The sequence below is a fragment of the Colossoma macropomum genome, unplaced genomic scaffold, assembly GCF_904425465.1.
Source record: "Colossoma macropomum unplaced genomic scaffold, Colossoma_macropomum, whole genome shotgun sequence".
NCBI classification, from domain to species: Eukaryota; Metazoa; Chordata; class Actinopteri; order Characiformes; family Serrasalmidae; genus Colossoma; species Colossoma macropomum.
The window spans coordinates 25,440,421-25,465,991 of record NW_023494795.1 but is presented as its reverse complement, the minus strand read 5'-3'; the positions used below and the strand labels follow the sequence as shown (position 1 = coordinate 25,465,991).

General features: G+C 38.5%; 2 protein-coding genes across 6 annotated transcripts; one reads left to right on the top strand and one right to left on the bottom strand.

Annotated features, from left to right (window-relative positions):
* Nucleotides 1-1,410: 1,410 nt before the first annotated feature.
* On the bottom strand, nt 1,411-10,904 carry slc10a1 (solute carrier family 10 member 1). Of its 2 annotated transcripts, XM_036581995.1 has the most exons (6): nt 10,807-10,847; nt 9,321-9,408; nt 5,956-6,349; nt 2,735-2,939; nt 2,280-2,458; nt 1,411-1,648 (listed from the first exon to the last, which is right to left on the bottom strand). In XM_036581995.1, the coding sequence occupies exons 3-6, from the start codon at nt 6,318-6,320 to the stop codon at nt 1,411-1,413; spliced, it is 987 nt and encodes a 328-aa protein (XP_036437888.1). In that variant the 5' UTR covers nt 6,321-6,349; nt 9,321-9,408; nt 10,807-10,847. The 2 variants fall into 2 exon arrangements, with proteins under 2 accessions (XP_036437888.1, XP_036437887.1); XM_036581994.1 differs by lacking the exon at nt 9,321-9,408 and having other exon boundaries at nt 10,807-10,904.
* Nucleotides 10,905-14,836: 3,932 nt separating this feature from the next.
* Nucleotides 14,837-24,794, top strand: max (myc associated factor X). 4 transcript variants are annotated; one of them, XM_036581991.1, is made up of 5 exons: nt 14,837-15,021; nt 15,741-15,767; nt 20,384-20,491; nt 22,697-22,820; nt 23,403-24,794. In XM_036581991.1, the coding sequence occupies exons 1-5, from the start codon at nt 14,986-14,988 to the stop codon at nt 23,588-23,590; spliced, it is 483 nt and encodes a 160-aa protein (XP_036437884.1). In that variant the 5' UTR covers nt 14,837-14,985; the 3' UTR covers nt 23,591-24,794. The 4 variants fall into 4 exon arrangements, with proteins under 4 accessions (XP_036437884.1, XP_036437883.1, XP_036437886.1 ...); XM_036581990.1 differs by having other exon boundaries at nt 22,682-22,820; XM_036581993.1 differs by lacking the exon at nt 15,741-15,767 and having other exon boundaries at nt 14,841-15,021.
* The last annotated feature ends 777 nt before the right edge of the window (nt 24,795-25,571 follow it).

Genomic DNA, 25,571 nt, shown 5'->3' with positions numbered 1-25,571 from the left:
GAATCATGTGGGTCTATTTGAGGAATACTGTTGACCATACAATGTGGATCTACAAAAGCCAACTAGTTTAAATGCAGATGTCAGCAGGCCAATGTTTACGCCAGTTTTGACGTAGACCTACGTCAGTCCATTTCCTCAATCCTCATTTCCACACCAAGAATCTTGTCACACCAGATTGTCAAGCTTTTGGCCTTTGAAGACGAAGGAATGCTCCAGCATATTTCAACCTAATCTCTATCTGTTGCATTTGTGGCATCAAATACCACCGACAATAATTTCTAAACCTTTTAATGTGTTTAGGAAACAACAGAAAAAAACATTGACTCAAAACACATTTACAGTAGAAGCTAATGAACAGGTGCTTTTATATTAGTTTTGACTCAGTAATGTCAAAAACATATGAGGATTAGGATTAGGTTCTGGGTTGAGGTTAAGGCTAGGGTTAGGATTAGGTTCTGGGTTGAGGTTAAGGCCAGGGCCAGGATATGGGTTTTGGGTACGGTTAGGTTCTGCATAATGGAAGTAACACACTAACAATGCATATACTTAATGTAAGTAATGTATCAACAGAACATCTACAAGATATTTACTTCAGTGTATTCAGATGCTTCACTACTATTACTTCACTGATATGTTGAAGTGTTACTGATACTCTGCTAAGAGTTTATTAATCATCTACAAAGGAGCTCCAAATTAAGTGTTACCACAAGCTTTTCTGTTCTTTTACAAGAAAATTGCTGTTTGTGCTACAGATAAAGAAAAATGTTGAACTATTCCTTAATAGTTCCAGGAATTCGGGATGAAATGTTTGTATGATACTAAAATTGAGTGTTATATTAAGCATCCAGCAAAGTTTGAATAAAAAAAAGAACAAGATACAAGTATAATAAAATGTGGCTTAAAAACACTAGTCAGAGCTATCTGAGATCTGTCTGGGCGTGCCTAATATTCTAATGAGTATGACTGATTAAGATCTATCAGTCCAGCACAAACGAGGTGGAGAGAAATAAGTGAAATGGGCTCTACATAAATAGGTCATGCTGAAATTGCCTCTGTGTCCACTTACTAAAATTAGTGGGCCTCATTCACCAACCGTTCTTAAAAAGAAATTTCTTCTTAAAACCCACTTAAGCTTTTACAAAGATTCTGACATTCACCAATGTTTTTTATTGATGATTTTTTCTTTGCTTAGAACAGAATCTAAACACATTTAAGAGCACAAAGGTGCGAACACTTTTAGGAACGTCATAAATTTGGCGTAAACTTTTTCTCAAGAACAAATTTAAGAAAAAACTTTATAATATTGGTGAACGAGGCTCATGGTTTCAAGGAAAAAATAGCACCGGCCTTTGGCAACCTGTGTGTCTTTGGCTGGTATATTTGTGAGTCATTTGTCTTTGTGTCAGGTTTTTACTCAAGGTCTTGGAGGCCCTGGTGATACAGCACTTTTTCCTTTGAAGATTTCAGCCTCTCATGGCATCTGAAGATGATGATGAAGACCAACGCCTCGGACACTTGGAAGACGATGTAGACGAAGGGAAAGAGGTAGAACGGCCCGATGACCTCAGGCGGAAAAGCCACCTTTAGGATGGTGGAACACAGTTGGAGGTTCTGGCAACCTGTTTCCATGGCAACAGTCCTCCTAGAACTTAAAGTTAAAACAAGAAAGATTAGCAAGCTCTGAAAGTGGATATTGGCATGTTGTTATTGAGTATTATATTGTGAAAATATCACACATCTGTCTGAAAATGGCCTTCTGACATGCCTTCAGCAGAGCTGTTAAAGAGTGTTAGAGACTGCTTGACTCAGAGCTACAGTGTTTGAACAATTTGATGAAGCATCCGTTAAACAAGACCATACTTGGTTGCTTGCGGAACAGCTCAGCTATACATGCTAATGTATTTAAAAATGAATTGAAGATTATAACCACCATTTAGCATGATGTAATGACCATCAGCGACCGATTTAAACACGTTCAACATGTATTTTCCCTAAATCTAAAAAACTTGGTCCAGTTGTACTTCTAAATATCATTGTTTATTAAAGAATCAGATTTTTATAAAAGAGAAAAAGAAGGGTACACACTGTGTCATCCAGTGGGCTTAAATGTTAAAGGTTTTTCAGTCAATGACCTGCAGACCTGGTATCATGTAACATCTCTAGATCAGAACTGAAACATTTACTTTAATATTTTTAAATATAAGCTATACAACAGGAGATTTAAAAAGCCTCATTTAGAAGTACCACTGCTAAAATGTTACAGTATTTCATTCACTTACGGCTCGTTAAGCTTGAAGAGAACAGACAGAACGTATCCGAGTACGTATCCGATCAGTGGCATCAGTGCTGCTGTGATCATGAGTGGAGGTGACGTCACCATGAGGATGGTACTGCCTAGTGTAATGCTGGCCAGAATACCAATGGCAGTAAAAGCCAACAGCAGTATACCCATCCCAACCTGAGATGACAGAAAACAGACTGACTAAACTGAACTCATCACCCTTCAGTTTTCAGACTTTATTGTGTGGTCCATCAATTTTTCCCTGCTTCATATGGAAAGCTAATCTATTTATTTATGTATTTATCTGTCAGAGACAATATAGTTAAACATAAAAAAGACAAAAACAGACAGTTTTATTAGGACAGTGGCGATACGTATCAGTACCACGCAAGTCCATGCAAACTCCAGTAATCTGTTTTTGTTTGTCATAAGCCATACAGTCGTGTTGCCCACCTTGGTGATGATTTTGGCGTGCTGCGGTGCTTTGTAGTTGATGAAGATGCCGATGGCGCAGGGCAGCAGGGTCATGACCAAGCTGATGGTGATGCCGGTGTAGGGCACAGCGGCCTCCAGACCGGAGAAGCCCCGGCAGTAAAGGTAGAGGAGTAGGGGCATCATGCCGAGCGCCAACACAGTAGAGCAGGTGGTCATCACAATACTGAGACAGAAAGAGATCACAAACAAATGTGATGCAACAGAGTCACACTGATTTGAGCTGTGAAGAAAATTGTCCCATATAAGATGGAACAGCATTGCTTTAATAGGCTTCTCACTTCATGTGAACGCCTGCAGCGTCATATAATTATAGCACACAAGAGTAGCAGTTTATGTTGTGAGGTCAGTGCCAAAGTCAGTGCTTCCTACTGATAGCATAAGTGTGATTATCAAATTGGTCAGCGCATTATGTAGAGCTACAGCATATCAAGTCTTATGCAAAAGTTTGGACACCCCTGGTCAAACAAAATGATTAACCCCACTAAGGCTTATTATTCAGTTACAACTACAGTGACTTCAGTGCAAACTGGCTGAGCTATTCTTAGGTTATAGAAGTGTGTAGTAAACCTTTAGGCCTGCCGATGGGCCCTGGCCATTTAAGGGGTTAACACTCCCTCTTCAGGGAACACACTTCTGCACATTAAAGCACAATTAAAGTTTATTTGCTGAATTTAAGGCACTGGGAGGAAAATGTAAAAGGTTTGTGCACATACCACATTTTATGTTCTGTTTATTTTCAATATTGTCAATATTAACTTATTTTTACTTACAAAATCGACAAAATGTAATGGTGACACTTTATTTTGAGTGTTTTTTTTATATGAAACAAACACTCAACGGACTCTCAATTACATGTTAAAAAATTATGAGGGTTATTGTTAGGTTTTGGGTAAGGTTGGGTAAGGTTAGGTTCTGTGTAATGGAAGAAACATATTAACAATACATCCACTTAATGTAAGTAATGTATCAACAGAACATCTACAAGATATTTGCTTCACTGCATTCAGATGCTTCACTACTGCTACTTCACTGATATGTGTTTGATGTGTTACTGAATATCTGTTAAGAGTTTATTAATCATCTATAAAGGACCACTCCAACTAAAGTGTTACTGCACTAGTAATATTATGCTATAGAGGACATTTCAGCTTGAAACATTTTTGATCAGTTAAGGCATATAGATCTTTTGCTTTGAACATAGTCACAAATACTTTTCTTAAAATTCATCATATCATGTGACGTGATCCTAACACTTAAAGTATCCACACTATTTTATGAGTCATTGTTTTTTAACTCACTCTGTGTACACTGGCTTATCATATAAGTCTCATAAATGATTTTAGGACACATGTTGAGCAAGACTTTGTGGTAAGCGATGTACATTTCAGGGACAGTCATGTCCATTATCCTAAAGACACACCTGTTCTTTTTAAAATCTTCTGATATCTATTGAAGGGGTGAATGACCAGACGGTTAAAAGTGTGAGAGGTAATATTTGTGATATGATAATTACATCAGCTTCTTATTATTATCAGGTTCATTATCAATTATCAGCAGACAAAAGGTCATTCAACTTACATTGTGTGTCTAATAGTTCACACTGAACAGTTACATGATTATACGTTTAAAGACAGATAATCATATCTGATTAACATCTAATATACACACATTGGCCACTTTATTAGGCACCTTCTCTTGTACATAATAGGCTGCCAACCCTTTTACAGTCAATTGTAAATTGTAATCTACATATTTCTGGCACAACTCAGAAGTCAGTTAGCTGTTTACACAGTTGTGCTGTGTTTTCTATGGCGTGTTCTGACTCCAAGGCAGGTCCTGTTTGTGTGTCTATACATGAATGCAAACACACATGCACAGAGGCCTACCAGCTGTGTCAGATATTACTCAGTGGATGTCACAAAATTTTCTACAACTAATTATGGAAAAACTGAAATACTGATCTCTAGTACTAAAACTCAGAGAAAATGTTTTATGAGAAGCTCAATGTTTTAACGTTGTATACCAAACCTGAAGTAAAAAAAAAAACCTGGGTGAAAACTAAGATTCTGAGCTCAGAATCACGCAATAAACTTGTTAATGCATTTGTTACAAGCAGAGTTGATCACTGTAATGCTCTTCGTACTGCACTGGCTGAATCTGCTACTAGTTTTTAAGTGATCTAGCACCCATTTACATCACAGAAAGTCTCTGTTTATGTTCCAACACGTGATCTTAGATCTGCAGATACTGGCCTTCTGCAAATACCTTCAGTAAAATACAGAAAACATAGAGAGGCCTTGTTCAGTTATTATGCTTCTAAACTGTGGAAGTCACTTTCACTTTTTATTAGACAGTCAAGTTTAGTGCTCACTTTTAAGAAGCATCTAAAAACATATCTCTTTAATTTAGTGTTTAATTAAAACTTCACATCTTGGTGTTTATCTTTTTGAATTTGATCTGTGTCACTACCTTATATGATTTTAAATTAATACTTAAAGTTTCTTCTATTAATGTTAAGCTTCACAACCTGTCTGTAAAGCACTTTGAGCTGCCAGTGGTATTTAAAGTGCTCTATAAATTAAGATATTATTATTATATATACATTTCATTGCTGTCAGAATATCTTGTATATTGTTATCTTCAAAATGGTAATTTTACAGAAGAAGGAAAGAACATTCTTAATTTAAAATGTAAATAAACACAAAAAGTTGATTTTTGACTGTTTCTATTGGTTCATTCATTGTGAACATTTCACACAATGCAAAGGGCAGCTGGTGTTTACAGATTACTATGATGGAGATACAAAGTTTTGTTCCTACAGCTGACTGTGACTGTGAAGGCCATAGCACATACATGATTTACATGATTTTCACACTCATCACGCCCTGTGGATGAGGACACTGTCATCCTAGAAGAGGCCACCTGCATTAGGACAGAAATGGTCCATCATAAGATAAAGATGATCAGTCTGAATAACGTTCCTTCCCGCTAAGGGACTGATGGAACCAAACCATGTTAATAAAATACAACAGAATCACTGGACCCCTTCACTTCTGGGGTCAAGCATTCAGGGCTGCACCGTTCTCTTGGTGTGCACTGCACATTCAATTGTGGAGAATACAGTAAAGGATGACTCATCTGACCACACCACTTTTTTCTACATCTCTGTCGCCCAGTACCTGAGGTTCATGTCTCCCTTGAGTGCAAGGGCCAGGATGTTGGAGAGGTTTCCCCCCGGACAACAGCCACACACCAGCACTGCCACAGCCTCCATGGGGCCCAGCTGAAGCAGCTTGGCCAGAGAGAAGGCTGTGAGGGGCATAATGCCATACTGAGCCACCACAGCGATGGCCACTCCTTTGGGTTTACAGATATGGGCCTTTATCTTAGAGATCTCCATAGTGCAGCCCAGGGAAACCATGGTGATGAAGAGGACGACTACAGTGGCCAAGCTAATGGCCTTATCCATGATTTCAGACACATCTGAGGAAGCTGCAGAGGCGTTTATGAAGGTAAAGGTGCTTTGGTTAAAGTTGACCTCCATTATACGTCTGTTCTGGCTGGTTCTCTACACTGTAAAGCAAAGAGAGAGGAAAGACAGTCATAGAGATGGGATTAGTGACAACATATCCAGAATGTTTCTAATGTTTAGTTTTTACTTATTACAAGGAATAATTGACATTTATTCTACCCTTTAAATGTTTATAGTTGACTCGCTTTTTAAAATGTTTTAAATAAATTACCATGTTTTCTTTGTCATTCGTAAGAATTTAAATAGAAACCTGTTTAGATCTTGCAATTTTTGCAAAAAAAATGAAGGAACAACTGACAAAAGTAGGCTGCTACACTCTTAAAGAAGTTGGTTCTTCAAGGGTTCTTTAGTAAAGACAGTGGTTCTATATAGAACTATGAGCACACGAACCATTTGCATTTGAGTGTTCATGGTTCTATATAGAATCATTTTCTTTACTAAAGAACCTTTGAAGGACTATTTTTTTTTACGAGTGTAGTTTTTTCTTGCTTAAAGGGTAATTTCATTGATTTTTCAAAAAAAGAAGTGGTTGCAATGTCTACAACTACAGTACTGGCATTGTATTAACTATCCAAAATGACCAGTGAACCTACACACATCTTCTGAGCTTTTATGTTGTCACCTTCCAAAGAAAAACATGTATCTCCAAAATAGTTACTTTACAGGAGAAGGCAAAAATGTCCAAGAAGTCAGTTCAAAGAGGTTTCATTACAAGTGATTCTGAAGCATTTTGATTGGTCAGTTCATCATTAAATTTTCACACAAAATTGAATGTATGATATAACTCAACAAAATTTGAGATACAAGTTTTTTTTTTGGGACAGAGACAATAAGTAATGTTTGGTGAAATAGTGGTAAATCTGAAAAATAAAGTTACTATTTTGCCTTGCAATACTCTCAGTGTACCTCTTTGCCATGAATAGCAGATACATTTTAGGTCCAAATCTCTCTAAACTATCATAAAATAACGAAACAGGCAATTTGCAGCATATTTATAACCATTTCATCAAACAACTTTCTGTGAGGGAGCTTTTAGAGGCATTAAACTCTTTGGACACCCTTGAATTCCCTGAAAGATCTCATCAGACAAGGTGTCCCCAGAATTTTGATGCCTAATGTGTTAGAATTCATTAAAGATTTTCTCAGCTTTGAACAAAGCAGATCATTAATATGATTTACCACCAGTGCCATGTTTTCCATATTTCAAAGATTTCATTTTCATCACCAAATTTTTCTTCAACAGCATCTAACACAGTACTCTTGACAGAGCAAAGAAGTGAGACACAATTACCATCTAATTGCACACTGCAGCGTGATCATAATCATCACCAACTGTGCAATAATTAACAGCACATCACCAGTCAGCTCGCTGCGAGGAAAAAAAAGTGTAAGTCAAGCAGTAAACCTACCTGTGAGGCATGAACTGTCTGAGTAAGACAGTGTCTCTCTCTCTTTTCATCTCCTTTGTTTTTTAAGGCGAGCTTAGCAAGTTCTTCTGTCACGTGGGGTTGTGGTTGTACAGATTTTTGCCAACTGTGCCCATCATCTGACTCTGAGCTGCAGTTTGTGACTTAAAGCTGGCTAGTTTGGATTCAGTAGTGTAGATACTGAACCATGTTAAAAGAATAGTCTGATGTTTTTAACCTAATCCCTATCTGCTGCATATGGAGCACTTGACTAAATGCTATGGGCAGTCATATCCTTACAATTAGAAAATAACAAAAAACTAATACACCTTAAATGGCCAGAGCCCACCGGTGGGCCCATAGTTTTATTACACACTTCCGTAACCTAAGAATAGCCAGTTTGCATTGAAGTCCCTGTAGTTACAGAATAATAAGCCTTAGTTTATAATAAGCCTGGAGTTAAACACATTTATAACAGAAATGAAAGGGAACGTGTTCAAGTAACTTCCCATTGACCTCCACTGTATGTGTGTTCTGAGTCAGTGGGTTTTCTATTCTTTTCTTTTGAAATGATTGTTGGTAGTAATTGACCATACAGTGGTAATTGACCAGCGTTGAAAAATACTGGACTATTACTTCAACACCAGTCTTCTCCCCTTCTTGCTCCTTGTCCCATAGCTGATATCTATATGATTGCAACCTGTACATTTAGAAATCAGTTTACACAAAGGAATAAGGTAATGTTATGTTTATTTTGTGTTTACTTTTAGAAAAATCTGGGCCAGATCTGCTGTCAGCCTTTACAGCACATCAGGTTCTCTGGTGTGCCAAATCAAATCTTGCATCTCTCAGTAACCACATCCTACACAACACAGTGCGCAGCAAGTTTCAGAACAGCAGGCTGTGCTAAATAACATTTCATATAGAATAACATTTCCATGTAGATTATCTGAGTGTCATGGTTTGATCTGACTTGACCTACTGTCGTATGCTGGCATGGCAAATGAGCAATGTTGGATTTGCATTTTGCATTTTAAAAGACATTCAGTAACATTGCAATGAAAAACTCAAACTCCCAGAATATTGTGAATGTAAATTACATCTCCATGGAGGATATCTGTATATTTGTCACTACTTGATCTGATTTGACCCAACGTGTTATGCAAACAGACAATATGACAAGTTAGCAGTGCTGGAAAGAAGTAACTTGCTGTCAAATATCTAATTGTTTGCCAGTAAACTGTCTGTAAAGCATGCAGTTGTGTTACGGTGCACATCTCTAGGAACATATGCAGTTATCTATGCAATGGGTCAGGGTGTGCTCAATCCCAACATTACTGGTGTATCAGTTGTTAGCATTAACCCCTTAACATCTAAGTGTCCGTATGTGGACACACTTCAATTTCTCAGTTACATACAGTACTGGGCAAAAGAGACTACCCTTTATTAATCTAATTTCCTGTCAAAATGGCCATTTACTGGTACAATTTATTCATTTATCAAGAGATATTACTAAAGAGATTAGATGTAAGATAATCCACTTGCATAATGAAGAGGAACATCAAAGGAAAATGAATGAAAAACCAGGCGTTTTCAAAATTCATACCTGGATTGTGAGAAGAAAATGCAATGTTATGACGGAACTTTAAAGATGGGTAAAAATAGATTTCTTTGAAAAACTGAAATCAGGTCTCCTGAAAAGAATGGAAGACCAACAGTAAACACACTGAATACTATAAAAAAGGATATTATGTTTAGTTGTTGATGCATCTGTGTCATTTTCTGCTAAATATCTTTCATTTTTTTCCTGTCACTGAAAAATGAATAGCTTTCACTTGATGGCCATTTTGACCGGAAATAAAATAAATGAAGGAGGGTCTCTGAGGTTTCCAGGTTATAACATAGGTTGCTCTGAGGTTGCTGTGGTTATAACATAGTTAAAACTATATAAACGACATTTTAGTTTCATAGTAGTTAGAATGAATAACTAAATAATGATTATACAGTTGAAAGGAATTTTCCAGCATTCCTGAAAACTAATCTGCCACGTCTGCAGTTTACAGTTGATTATCTCAGACGGTAATTTCTCTGTACTAAGTAATGAATAGAAAACCTGATACACGCTTATAATAGAAGCCAAAGTGCACTTGCTTCAGCACCTGCTCATTGGCTTCCATTATAAGTGTGTTCTAAATGGGGTTTTCTGTTCTTTACTAAGTGCAGCAAAATGTGTCCGTGTTAATCAACCGCATGCTGCAGATATGGCAGGTAGAGATTAGCAGGCAAAAATGCCTTTAATGGGTTCAACATTTCATTTGAATCATAAGAATTAGATACAATTTTATCTATATAGCGCTTACTGGCCATGTCCCTTCATGCACACAAAGATGTTCAGTGTAAATAATGCATTTATCACACTTGTTCCACTGACTGGATGATCCTTCAGGTGCTGAGAGCTTTTACTGAACTAGCACCAGTGAGCTGGAATTCAATATAGGAAACTCTAAAGCTTCACTCACTGGTGCCGCAAGCACATTTTAAACTTTTAGTCTAACCACCTCCACTCAGCCTGCAACCGCTTTACTTTTTATTTACTTTATTATTGACAAGTTATTCTTTTACATCTTCTATTCTTTTATTTATTTCATTAATTGTGTTTTTTTTCTTTATTTTATCCTTATTTGATTAAGTTACTATATTGTTGCCATTTTAATGGTCTATTGATTTTTTTTTACTATTAAATTCAATATTATGATTATTTTTACTTTTCTTAGCATTTGATATGCTGTTGCAACCCAAATATTCAGTCCCTGTTTCCTGTATTGGCTCGGCTACATTGTGAATGAGGGTCTCCCTTAGTGTAGTCCGAGTTTAAGTAAAGGTTGATCTATTGAAAATTACATTTTCATAAGAATAAAGATTCAAAGTGGTTTGCAGTTTTATTACAGTCATTTCTAAATAGTTTCTCTGCTTTCAGTACATTCACCACTTCTGATAATAGATCATGAAATGTATTGATGAATGAAATGAATAATAAGGCAATTTTAACCGTTTATAGAAAGTAGAATAGATTAGGCGGAGGGCACTGTTACCTGGTGAGTAGAAGCTCCTGGCTGATTTTTCTGCTGAGATCCATTCAGAACAGATCACTATTTATGCGCATGCCCCGAGACCTGGCTGATTAGCAGAGTCATAAATATCTGTGATTTTGAACTCTTGGAACTGTGTCCTGTTCCTCTTATCAACAGCCTTGGCGCAGCGCTTGGGTAAGAGGTGTTTGAGGCACACAACAGGACAAGGCCATCTTTATCATCTCCCTCAAAACAGAACAAATTAATATTTATAACACGGTCATTTAAGTGCACTGGAACATTAGTGTTTGTTATAACAAGGGGATTACTCTCACTATCATTAATCACTATGACTCAGAACCCACAACAAACATCTTTATTGTCAATGTTATTCACATGTTACTGTGACTTGCTCAACCATCCATTACACTGGCATTTAGGCCAATAAATCGCTGCTATAATATACACTGGTACAAACCATTAACCACAGGTAATCCTTAGTAACATCCTTTATGGTTACTGGTTACTCTCATAAAAACTTTAACAAATGAAGTTTGTTTCAGGGAAAAACTCTTTTAGCACAACATCAAACTGATGGTGGACTCTTTGTGTGGAGAAAGCCTGGATTCGATGCCATACTGCCAGACTGCTCTAAGAGCTCTGTAAAGCGTAGAGGTGGAAACCTCAAAGCTGTCTTTCTTGTACAGGTGTAGAAAGACAATTTGGATGCAAAACTGAAGAAATCTGCTAAAACAGTGCTCAAACAATAACAACCTGCCTACTTTGTTTAACATCTTGTTTCCTAACACAATGAACATACCACATTTTTAAGTATGACATGTCCAAATACTTTTTGGGGCCACTGCAGCAATTCTTGAAAATTCACTATAGAATGCTGCAACAATAGTAAATTTACTTTAGTCAAATTTGTGCATCATTTGCATAAATAAATTACTCTGTGCTGTGAAAAAGTCAGAGACCTTACTTTTTTTTTTTGGTCATGTTCTTTTAATGTATAAAACTAGCATATGCTTAGCTGTTTTGCTAAATGGCACTGTGCTTGGATACGGATAGTTCAGTTCTAATTATTTCACATTTGTGATTGTTAGCAGCTCCTCTGCTAATCAGACAACAAGCTTGGACACGATGACATCAATAACCGAATAACTAGCTCTTTACCATACAGCGCATACAGTGACCCTGTACAGAGAAAGAGAGATATCCTGTGGCTGTGCAGAGCCCCCCTGAGGAGGGATGGGGGAAGGGTGCTGCTGGCGGTCTGCCTAAGTGTGTAATGCTGAGCTGCCACACACACACATGCTGTGTTACTTAGTGCTGTGACCTTCAACCTCTGCGTCACACTCCACCCCATCAATCCCCTTCTCTACAGACCCAGCACTCAGCCAACAGGAGACGTCACCCCGCAGTGCTGCAGTGATTTTGCTTGAAATTGTTTTATTTTATTTTTAAGTCATTTTATTTACTTTGACTACAGTGCACTGCAGTGTATTTACTTTCATATGTGTTTACTAGGCCTGTCCCATCATCAACCAAAACATACTACTTATTATTTTGTTAATTACAACAGTAACATAAACAAGCAATAGAAACCTATTTATAAACTTTAAGGAATTGATTCATTTTTTTTAAACCATTATTAATATCTTTTTTATTATACTGTATTTATTGTCATATGTGTTTTGTATATAACCAACATATTGTCAGAAAAAAAAAACAAATCTCCAAAATGGTAACTTTACAGGACAAGCCACAAACCTTCTTTACCTTTAATGGAAATTAAAAACTTGTAGAAGTAAATGTGGAACATTTTTATTGGTCCGTTGATCATGAAATTTTACCACGATTTAAAAGGCTGATGTAATGTTCATATTCAAGTGGAGGTGTATCAGGTCTGGGCGGGGCAGCGGACTCTTGTAGTTCATAGACTTGCCCTGCACCAGCCCCGTGAACAGGAGATCATGCCGGGCCAGGTGGAGCAGTTGCTTAAGGGGCCTCACCCCAAGGAGGAGCTGGAAGCACAATGGGTCGAGGGACGCAGACCCCCCATACCCCCACCCCCGGTGCTTGTGCCAGCCAGGGCTGTGAACATTCTGAGACCCCTGCTGTGGGAATACCACTGTGGGGGGCACCATCTTCCAGCGTACTTGAAGGACTTTGCAATGTGGGTCACTGGGACAGCTGACCTTTAAGAGGGGGGCTATGCGGTGTTCTGCCACTGAGATGAGCTTATGTGTTTTATGCAGGTTCAGTTAGTGTGGGTTAATGTTTACCATAAAGAGAAAGCATGTGGCTCGGAGTGACCTGCCCCTATTTCAGTTGTTTCTTTGAGTAGCTTTTCTGCCCTGTTCCTTTAATAAAGAGCATTTTAGAGTAGAAATTATGGCCTCACCACAATATACAAAGTAAGACAGCAACAATATAGCACTTATTATTCCATTGATTACAGTGATAATGTAAACAAAGTAATATAGACTTGCTTCCAGATTTTGATTTTGATTTTTGGTATTTATTCATTTGTTGGGGGGGTTGTGGGGTAACAGCTTTATTTAAAAAAGAATTTTTATTTTCAAGAAGCAAAACAAAATGAAAGAGCTGGTGAGCTTCTGAATGTCTTTTTATATATATGTATTTCTGTATAACTAAACTACTTTTGCTGAGCCAAATGCTAAAGGGTACTTTTACAGGTCATAGGCTTATTATCAGCTGGACCTTCTTAGCTAGAGGTCAGTATAGGTCTGTGTTAAGTACAGAATGCTAAATAAAGAACAGTTTCCATGGCTCATCAGTGCAAACTACATTATTTGAACCATTCCTTATTGCTGCTTTTGCACAAGCAGACTATAGTGTTACAAACCTCAGACGCTGTCCTGCACCACTAATATGGTGGCCAAAGGCCGGCTGCTGATGAGGGGTATGTTTGGGTAAATTCCCTCCAGCCCTCTGACCTTGTGGCCAAGCGGATGCGGCACTACACTTGTTTTTTTTAACCGATGAACTGATCCCACTCCAGCAGCTCATATAATCCACCATGTAAGCTCCTTATCTGCTGCACTATTTTGTGGAGGGGGGAAATATATTATTTGCCTTTATGTCAGGGGAACTGAGCTGCCGCGTTAACAACAGAGGTTATGGGATAGCCTATAAAAATCACTAATTTTTTATGGGCTGTGACTGAAGAGACACATACTCGCAGCAGCTAGCAGTAATTTATTCACAACAGAGAGAAAAGTCTCTTCTTTTCATGCATCACCCTGGATTTCCTCCAATTAAACTGCAGTGTTCTGTATGCACTGCTTTGTCCTTCATGTCATCTTATGCAGATGGCTATAATAAGAAGTGAGGCCCTGTAATTTGCTGACCAGAGGACACTTTTTTGGACAATGCACCATCATCAGATCTGTTCTGAAAAAAATGTTTTGTTTTGTTTTGTTTTTTTCTTTTCCCAAGAAACACTTTTGTTTGTCTCAGCAATCGCTCTGGCTACATGTTAGGATGTTTTTTTTCATTGCTGTTATTTAATACCTCCTTTTTTAATATCTTAAATAACCAAAATGTTGATTGTAACATAATACAGAAATTAATATGCTATGTAGACACATCTACATAGCTGACCAGTCTTAAGATTCTTAAATATTGGACCTGCGGAGAGCATATAAACAACCTCTGGGCCAGATATGCACCTGCACTTCACAAGAAATAGCTACTTTTATAAGACAACCTTAATATAATCCATTAAACAGTTATATACACAAGCTATATACAAGTATCATGTCGTCATTCTTCATGAACCTGTCCTACAGTTAAATAAAAACCTCAGCTTCTAACACTCCACGTGTCTTACAGCCCTTAAACCTGAGCTTCTTTTGGACTACAAATCCCACCCGCAAACGCGGCCAAACAACGACGCAAGGAAGCTGCTTTCTTGAAACGTTCCATGGGCGTTGTAGTTTCATCTTCTTGTTAACGCTATTGATCCGCAAAGCGGAAAGAACTACAAGTCCCACAATCCCGCGCGCGGCTGGCTGTAGTGTTAATGGTCCGCGTGTAGGCGAGTCACGCGCGGCGGAGTTTCGGCCGTTGGTCTTCGCTGCGTTTCTCTCGCTGTTGGTGACGGTTTGATCCGTTTCATGTCGTTTTCTAAAGCCAAACTTCTCTTAGATTAACACACTTCACCGAAGAATGAGCGACAACGATGACATCGAGGTCGATAGTGACGTGAGTACATGTGTTATTTATGTGCTTGTTTTTGTTTTTTTGTTTGTTTTTCCGTTGCAGGTAGCGCGAGAGCCCGAGCGAAGCGCCCTGTGTTTTCGATTTGAGAGGCTCCAAGCTAAGCGCTTTAGCCAGCTAGCAGCACTAACCTACCGTCCACACCAGCAGTTCAGTTCTAGACAGAATGGGCTCAAAATGAGTAGAAAACAAAACAGCCTTAACGTGTACTGTGATCTGAGAGGGTCCTGCACTTCTACTGCTCTGTCTTTTTACATTTAACGTTACTGCAGTGCTTAGAAAACCGTGTACTCTTTAAAAAAGATGGTCCTTTAAGGGTTCATTAGTAAACCTTTGAAGAACCATCTTTTTTTAAGAGTGTAGCTAAATCTAGTAACTATGCTTTTCATATAGAACCTATATTTCCTGCTTGGTGGAATGGTTCTTCAGATTGTTGTTTATGGTTTTAGTGATCCAGAACCATTTTCAAAATGTTGTTCTATGTAGAACCTAAGGAACTATTTAAGCATGACTTGGTTTATGGCTCTAAATAGAATAATTGCTTTTCCTAAAGGACCCTTGAAGAACCATTTTAAAGAGTGTAGCTAAATCAAAAAAAAATATATATAACATTACATCCAAATAATCAGTTATATCCAATATAGTTTAACGTTAGCTTCACTTGTACTTTTCTTTTTCTGTTTTTTTGTTTGTTTTTTTTACAGGAAGAATCACCAAGATTTCACTCTGTGGTGCGTAATAAGCGGGGCAGTTACTCCACTTTTAGCCTTTAACGGTGATAATGCCCTCTGTTTTTGACATTTTGTTGTCGGGTAGGTAACTTACAGCGCTCAACACCAATAACTTAACGTCACATGCAGAACGAGGCATATTTCAGGCTTATTTCCTGAACAGCTGAATGGAGCCTGTAACGTTCATACGTTCATTTTGCAGCTTGTAGGCGGCAAGCTGGCCGGTGCTGCCTGTTTCACAGAGCAGCTCAGCAGGCCACCGATGCTGGAAGGAAGGCCGGTTAAGCCGGGGCTTTAGTTTGCCACGATCAGCACATCATGTCCATATTAGAGTCTGTGCTGGCTAACATTTATCCTTTCTAATTTCAGCATGTGGGTGCGTGTGCTTGTCCACGACATCTCGTGCTGCAGGTCTAAATAACAGGGACTTGGAAGTGTTGATTATACACTATATGTCCAAAAGCTTGTAGACACCTGCTTATCCAACTGTTTGTTCTGAAATCAAGGACATTAATAGGGAGTTTGTTTCCCCCTTTACTGCACTAACAGCCTCTACACTTCTAGGAAGGCTTTACACTAGATATTGGAACATTGCTATGGGGATTTGATTGCATTCAGCCACAAAAGCATTAGTGCGGTCAGGTACTGATGTTGGATGATTAGTTCTGGATCACAAACTCCACTCCAACTCATCCCATAGGTATTGGGTAGAGCTCTGTCTATCACTCCAGAGAACACAGTTCCACTGGCCACGGTGACCTTAGGCTCATGTGCACCTTTTCCAGATTGTCCCATTCTGTTGGCAGGGTTTTTCAATGGAGGTTATACCAGCTGTGTGTGCATAAATGAACAATGGGTGAACCTTAAAGTAGCTGAATTCACTAATTAGAAGGGACATGTAGTGTAGCTCAGTGGATATATGATACATTGCACTGGATGTTTTTAATCCTCTTATTATCTCTAAATGTCCCTAAACAAATGATTGACATCAATGACAGTCATGTTCTGGAGGTTTAAATTGCTGGGGTCAGATTCACCCCATAAATAAAGATGTTAGTAAATGTGGAGATAACAGGAGGGTTAAGAGCAGCATGTGTAGTTTAATTATTGTGCCATAATTGAAAATGGCTGGAGTAAAGGGCTGTCATTTCTGTGCTGGAGTTTCAGACCTAGAAAATATGAGATGCCCTGATCACTGTGGACCAAAGTTGATAGATCACCTTCAGCTTTTTGAATTACTGCAGCTACTTATTACTGAACGCAAGCTCAGAATGTCCTTGGAGCGTGACCTCCTTAGACCAGGTGCTCTAGTTTTGAGCATTATAACAATCACTTTTTGTTACAGGCCACTATTTGTAGCTATATTAGTAAATCAGTCTGAAAATTACTGTATTTTTTGAGCTGGGTGTGTGTTCTGCATAGGGCTGGGTGGTGCTGATAATATTCAATTCATCATTCATATAAATTTCCAAATATATCAAAGTCAACTATTTAACTATATCAACTATTTAAGTTACCATTAATAAACTTAATCAATCCATTTTCCTGAGTGCTGCTACTCTGTACTGTCTTACCGACCGAAATGTTTTGTTTCACTCTTTTGAAAGTACATCAGATAGAACCTCACACAGGACTGTGGATGTTACACAAAATAGATTTCCCGAACAGGAACATAATGTTCCTTTAATTTTACATATTTGACCTGTTCTTTCAAAACAATCTGAAACACTCAGTAATATAACTAAAAAGTGAAAACCAACAGATCTTCACTGTTTTATGGATGTTTATGGATATAATGTTTATTGTCTATCAAATATATTGTATTGCTATATAAAAGTATTGCTAAGAGTGCAAAGCAATATAGTATGCCAGTATACTAGTATAAACGACAAGTAACCCTGTTCTTATTCTCCAGGAATATTTTGAACGTTTGGTAGCATTTCATGTATATTTGATGCACATTTGACACCGGGTGTGATGTGACAGTGCAGTTGCCCTCTATTGTTTTGCCCTAAACAACCTAATTTTGAATTAATATTTTGAATATTTAATCATTTCATGAAGTGGTTCATTGTAAAGAAACTTTCAGTGGTGACAGGAACCAGGAGTGCAACACAGCAGAAACATAGCCATTTTATTTTCCATCCAAAACAACCATTGAACATACAGGTGTCTTTGAAGTTATTATATGTAATGTTGATAATAGTGAAATAGTGTTAAATCTGAAAAAATATTTTTTCTTTGGGATTGTTTTGCTACACATCACCTTGTATGTACCTATCCACCATGAGTGGATTTTAAAGAATACATTTCAGGCCAAAAGCTTATCTCAGAGTTATCATAAAGCAGTATCTCGGACATCAGGCAGTCTATTTATAACCATTTCATATAAAGCTTTCCATGAGGGAGCTTTTACAGGCATTAAACTCTTCAGACGTCTGGTTCTCGTCACCAGCACTATGAACAATTTTGACTTGGTAAATTTCTCTAGGATAGGGCGTTTCATATCAAACCACACTGAATGACTTGGTATACAGCGTAACCATATATTTATGGAGAAAATTTGTAAGATTCTTGGAATTTCCCTTTAATATTGAAAATGAAACTATATAGTGATCTCAGTTCAAGTTTCATTAAACTGCCTCATACATTTATTGAATGCCAGTATAAAAGCATTAGCGTTTCTCTAGGGTATTACACAGTTCAGGCATCTTTTGCGGAATGAGCTTCTGTAGCATGATAAGCAAGACAAATTACATTCAGGAAAGACAGAGATACTGACATCATCCAAATAGCTTTAAGAGCTGTGTAATGTAAATTGTGTGACTATTTTAGCAGTTCGAATGTTTGCCATAGGTTAAGAAACTCATTTCTCTACCATAGAGTTCTGCAATAAATTCTATAGTGCTCAGATAAAGAGTGACTGCACTATGCCTTACTGTACATAAGGCTGTGCCCAGGCTTAAGCGATTTCTAGGAATGTTGTTTATGTGTGAGGTGTGCTCAGGTAACCTATTATGTAACAGTAATGACTTCCAAGCATCTGCCAAGAGTTATGCCCTTGATTTGAGTAGCACACGTAGACGTACACAATACACATGGTCATGTGCCTCTCAGGGAAGTTGAGACTTGCGTGCAATGCTAACAGGTTTGCTCTGGAGACACCCAGATGCCATGCAGTAGACTGTCTACTCCCCTGTCTGTGTCACCAAGAAGAGCATGCTAGTCACTACTCTTATGTTCTCTACTTAAGCACCACTCTAATAGCCAGGACTGTAGCCTGTTCTATATATTGTATATAGTTTTGGGAGAAACATGCTTCTACCAGTTCATGCTGGGTGATGTATTGTCTGTTCTGGTGTACGTTCATATTACCACACCATGATGGTGCTTTTGTTTTCGGCAACTTTTTGTCTGTTTATCAAAAAGGGCAAATTTTAAGGGTGTTTGGCTGGTAAATCTAAATAGTGGTAGGTCCAGCAAAGGTGTAAGTACATGGCTGGCTTTGAGGAATCGCTGAACAAGATTGGAGTCAAGATGTCTGCGAAGTCCCCAAAGTGTCTTTTATCTTTTCCTGCAAGGAAAACTCTTTTGTACTGGGAGGAAGTGTTTCTTTATATTTAGATGAGACGATAAACAAATTCAGGTGTTTTAGCAGGCACACAAGTACATGTGCATTAGGTAATTGTATAAGTACTTGCACTAATGTAACAAATTTTTTGCCAGTTTTTCACGTGGTGGTTTGAGTGCTTTAAGTAAATTATTGTGAAATTCTAAAAATGGTGGGATTCCTCTTTAGAAGTCCACAAAATCTGGCCTATAACTCACTGAACAAGATGTCTCACACTTCTCAGTCCTTACATGGCAATAGTAATAAAGTTAGCCTATGGATTAAATGTAAGATTGTAGACATAGCAGACATATTGACTCATGATTTAGATCCACACCCTATGACATGTAGCACATGGTCTTTGTATGCTGTTCATGTGGATAACTAGCAGTCAGCAGTCATTTTGGTTGAAATGCAAAAGAGGCACCCATTAATGAGTCACTGGATGTTAAACGGGTTTTACAGCTGTGGCTGTAGGTAGTACTGGCTGAGCCTCGTGACAGTTCACTCTGGCAGCCATGACTTCCATGCAGCTGTTCGAAGATAGCTAAAATAGGCTTAATAAAGAGGTTTATTAGGATTGTAAAGGAGTAGTGCACAATTTCCCATTGTATAACATAATTGACATAATTGACAGATGCATTTTGGAAAGCTAAGAAATGTTTTGCATGAAAACATCACCTACTTCCTTAATAAACTCACTACATGCCATAGTTTCAGTATTGCTAGAAGTGCTTTTCGGCCTTCAGAACCTATCAAATTCATATATAGCCCATCATTCTTACAGATGGCTTAGTTGACTTGATAGGCTTTTTTTTTATAACGTGACATTAAATTTGACTTTTTTGATTACACACAAACAGTAAGGATGAGTTCACAGCACAGAAACATCTATAGGTGACCTCTAGAGAAAGCATTCGTGGCCTTTTAGCACAGTGTCACTATCATGGAGGATTTTACTGGCAGTGGTGCCGCTGTGAAGCCCCCTGTGACTCTCTCATTGCAGGCAGACAAACGGGCACACCACAATGCGCTGGAACGCAAACGTAGGGACCACATCAAAGACAGCTTTCACAGCCTTCGGGATTCCGTGCCTACTTTGCAAGGGGAAAAGGTTGGTAAACATCACTGGTAAAACCGAGAGGAGCACAGGCAGCTTTTAAATGTTCTATGTATTTCATGTGTTAAATTGGCTTTATTATGATGTGATGAACCAATTACATCTCCTAGTCTGAAACTGATAGAAAGCCTGTCAGTTGTGATTATTTGAATATTAACATGAGATAATAGTTAAATGATCCTGTTTGACAGTTGCAGGCTAGAGCAGGAGGTGAGCTGAATGAAGTCAGAGTAGCCCAGGTAGACTGATAACTAGACTGAGATCAGGCCATTGTGGGGGAAATTCCACTCACTGCCAGTTGTTTTGACATGTCTGACACTGAGGGCATTTAAGTGTCGCTGACTTTTTTGGGGATTTTTGGACCCCAAGACAGTTAGCTTTCCCCACAGACTCATGTTTGACTCATGTGCTGAGATGATGCGTGAAATGCCCTGAATGACTTCAGTGTGTAGTGTAGCAAGTAGGAGTGACTGATATGATATTATCACAATAAGCTTCTCTAAGTATATTATGGGTAGCATCAATACAGTACACTGAACCAATGCACAATTCATGAAAAAGAGGTTTAGAAAAGGGGTGTTAGCTGCCTTATTGTCAGGGGATTGTGGGTTTGAATCCTGACAATGCTGGGAGTCCAAGAGAACATGATGGGCCCTGCTTAATTGGATGTAGTGCTGCAAAGTATGTAACATGGAAGAAAGGAAAAAATGCTTGTACTGTTAGTAGCATTTTCATAATGCAGCACTACTGGGGCATTGTGGGATTTACAGCTTATCAACCCCTAGAACAATGAAATAATAACCTATTGTAGGGGTGGGCAATATGACAGTATTTATATCTTGATCAATTATGTCACATTATATCATGTTTTTCTGATCATACTGTGGATATCGTCAGTAGTTCAACACTGCCCAACTGCATGTTTCTTTACAAAGAGAGTCTGATTAGTTCTGTTTAATTAGATTTAGTGCAGCAGAGGTTTTGAAACATTGAATTTACACTCACTGAGCACTTTATTAGGAACACTAATACTGGGTAGGGTCTCCCTTTGCTCTCAAATCAGCCTTAATTCTTTGTGGCATGGATTTCTCAACATGTTGGAAACATTCCTTTAAGATTCTCGTTCATGTTGATATAATTGCATCATGCAAATCCTGAAAATCTTCAGGTTCACTTTCCTGTCACCACATCCCAAAGGTGTTCTGTTGGATTCAGATCCATTTTGCTCATAAAACCAGTTTGAGACAGCTTTTGCTTTGTGACACGGTGCATCCTCATGCTGGAATGAGCCATTAGAAGATGGGTAAATTGTGGCCATAAAAAGACTGGACATGGTGAGCAGCAATATTAAAATAGACCGTGACATTCAGGTGGTGATAGATCAGTATTAACAGGCCTAAAGTGTGCCAAGAAGATATTCCCCAAACCATTACACCACCTCCACCAGCCTGGACTTTTGATACAAGGCAGGTTGGGTCCATGGATTCATGCTGCTCTTGTTGTCCACTGCAGCCTCAGCTTTCTGTTTGTTGGCTGACAGAAGTGGAACCTGATGTGGTTTTCTGCTGTTGTGGGCCATCCATTTTGAGATGTTTTCTGCTCACCACAACTGTACAGAGTGCTTATCTGAGTTACTGTAGCCTTTCTGTCAGCTCGAACCAGTCTGGTCATTCTGCATGATTTAATGTACTGCACTGCTGCCACATAATTGTCTGATTACATAATTGCATAAATAAGTAGGTGGACAGGTGTTCCCAATGAAGTGCTCGGTGAGTGTAGTTCTTCACTAGTATTTTTTATAACTAGTAAACATTTCTGGTTCTTTTTATTCTGTTCCAACTTAAATAAATATATATACTTATTGTGTATTGTGAAAATGTCTTCATGATGCATGTTTGCTCAATTGCCCAACCCAAAATGTTCATGTTCTCTAAACATAATCAACTGTGCTGGAAAAGCTACATCTTTATTAATTCATTTTTGAGAATCTTAAATGATTTTAACTCTGAAATTACCATGGTTTAGTTTGAGAAATCTAATTGAAACAAAAGAAGACATTTTCACACTATTGTCTTTGGGAAAGATAGTTGTTTTAGTTAAAAGTAGAGCAATTCTAGCTTTAGCAGTGTGATAAGGACAATGTAACCTTGCATCATATTTTAGTATTTCGTTTGTTGCTGACAGCAATCTATCAAACAGGCTTCTCGAGCTCAAATCCTAGACAAAGCCACAGAGTACATCCAGTACATGCGACGGAAAAACCACACACACCAGCAGGACATTGACGACCTGAAGAGGCAGAACGCTCTGCTGGAGCAGCAAGGTGGGTAGCGTCAGGCTCGCAGGGACAAGTTCCATCACCCCCGGACCACGTGGCCATTTGTCATCTGCTCAGGGTGCCCTGTGCCAAACTCTGCACCAGGCATCTGTTCTAGAAGGCAAAATCCATTTCGCTATAAATTCTCTGTAGCTGCTGAACGCTTGCAAATGAAAAAATGAAAACAAAATTGAGATTTTCATCAGTATCTTACACTGTTAGTTAATTTGTCATACTGCCTGTTCCAGTAGTGTTTTTCACAAGCTATTGTTGACTTGCCATTTCTCCCTAAGGAAGTGGTCCCTTTACTATATTAGCATAAGTGATGTTTATTCAGTGAGCCCTTGGAGGGGTGAGGGATCAAGTAAATCTAAGTGTTTACTTAGGGCACAATTATTTCTGGACTGCCGAACGGATTTCTCCTTTTAAAGAGAAATGCCCACAAGGTGGGCAGTCACTTACATCAGCAGGAATATTATTACTAGTAATTACAAATTCCAGGACCAGATGGCTTTCAAATAGGGTGTACATACTATATGGTTAATGTTGTATTGTCTTCATGATTGTTCTTTCACTCTCCTGTTACAGTTCGTGCACTGGAGAAGGTCAAGGGGACCACGCAGCTACAGGCCAACTACTCATCGTCAGACAGCAGCCTGTACACCAACCCCAAGGGCAGCGCAGTGTCAGCCTTTGACGGAGGCTCTGACTCCAGCTCAGAGTCTGATCCGGAGGAACCGCCCACTCGGAAGAAGCTTCGTGTGGAGGCCAGCTAAGACCACTTCCTCCTCAGGCTCTTCCAGGATCTCCTAGTTTGGAGGGTCACTGCAGTGCCCTGTGCAGTGATTTTAACCTTCCTCCACCTCCTCTGCTCCCTTCTCCTCCTCAGTGTGCACCAACCAGAGCCTCCACAACCTCCAGTTTCATGTCTGCAGAACCTTCTCCGATGCTGGGCCAGGCCAAAGGAGAGATGCCTACTAGAGTAGGAGGACTCATATCAGAAAGGCAGCACAAAGCTCATGTCTTTCTCTACCTAGTCCTCTCTCCTTCCTCAACTCTCTCTGCCTGTCTTATATCCTGGCACCCACATCTTGGCAGCAACAAAGAACGACCCAAAACCAAAATGAGGCAGCTTTGTTATATAAGGACTCAGTGCTTTTTCTGTACCCTTGTCTGTACCCCCTTCAGTAGGAACCTAAAGGGGCTCATGAGGCATACAGCTCTAAGCACTGCTAAAAATGTTTTTTTTGTTATCCTCTTATTGTTGAATATGTTAAAGAACCTGTTTAGTACTTGTATGCACCCTAGAATAATTGTTCCAAAGGAGTGGCTAACCTTTCTAAATGTTTGTACTTTTCCATAAATGAATGTGAACCTACATCAAAGCAGTTAATATGAATTAATATTAAGTAGCCCCTCCACAATGGAATCAAATAGCTGACAAGTTTGGTTTAAACATGTTTTGAGAAAATCCCCAGACGTGTGGTGTTCTTTTAGCTTGATCTAGAGGAGTTTAGCTGGCTGAAAAAAAAAGGTTTTTATAAAGGAATGCATTCATTTTGCATTTGTCATACCATTGCAAAAATGATGTACTGCAGTTTGTATGTTTCTTGCAATTTTTGGGAATATATAAAGTTGGTCAATGTTGTTTTTCCCCTATAATGACACATTTATAGAATGTCAACAAATAAGCTTCTTTTACAGTGTGATTAAAAAACTTGTAAATCCCAGGGTCATATTTAAGTGCTAATTAAAATTTAACTTAAGTCCTACCCCGTCCTCCAAATTTTGCGCGTCTAGGAGATGTAAGTATATTGTTTATCACAGATTTTCCTCTTAGTACATAGTACATACTAAATAGGTCTTTGATTCCATTCCATGGAACTTACCGGTATGTCGTACATACTGCCAACAATTGTCTTGCAAGTTGAGGCCTACCTTTACTATGAGACTATAAATAAAACTATTTTATCCTTTACAGACGTTGTGGCTTTGTGGTTATTTATTCAAAACCTGAGGTACATCACTTCCAGTTTTAGTTTGCACTGAGAAAAAGAATGCTAATGCGATGCCCTACGATGCTCATGATGGCACAGCAATTTCTTGGTTCTTATAGCCGAGACAACTTCAGACCGTGGCCATTATTTAGGCTACAGTTCTGTTGTGATGTTAGTACTGAGAGATGCCAGTGTTTTGATACTGAAATAAAAGAAATTCAAGTAAATTTATCATTTTTCTCCATGTTTTACTCTTTAGAAATAACTGGTCAGCCATTCATCCCTTTTAGGTAAGCATAATGTAAGATTTAAATTTGACTGATATTTCAAACCTCTATCTGATGATGTATTTACTATAGCAGAATGTTTGTGACACTAGGCTACTCCACTAAAATATCTGCATTTTGTTCATTTTACTATATTTGTAACTCTTTAAAAATAAACATTATATTTCTCTAGAATGCTATAAAGGTAGACTTAGTCCCAACTGCTATAATTTGGCAGATGCTGTATGTACCTGAAAAACTATCTGCATCTGGCAGTCAAAAAGAACTGCTGACGGCACGTGAAGAAAATGTCATACACTTAACATTTAACAGATGTTTTTCGTGGTTATGCTGTCTGTTCATTTAAAAGAGGAAAACCACAAATGACGGATATTCCAACAAGACAATGGAAGTGAAATTCAGGCACCATTTTAAACTCCTTGGGAAATATGTGGTGAACAATGCAACCACTATGGATGGTCAACGGACAGCAG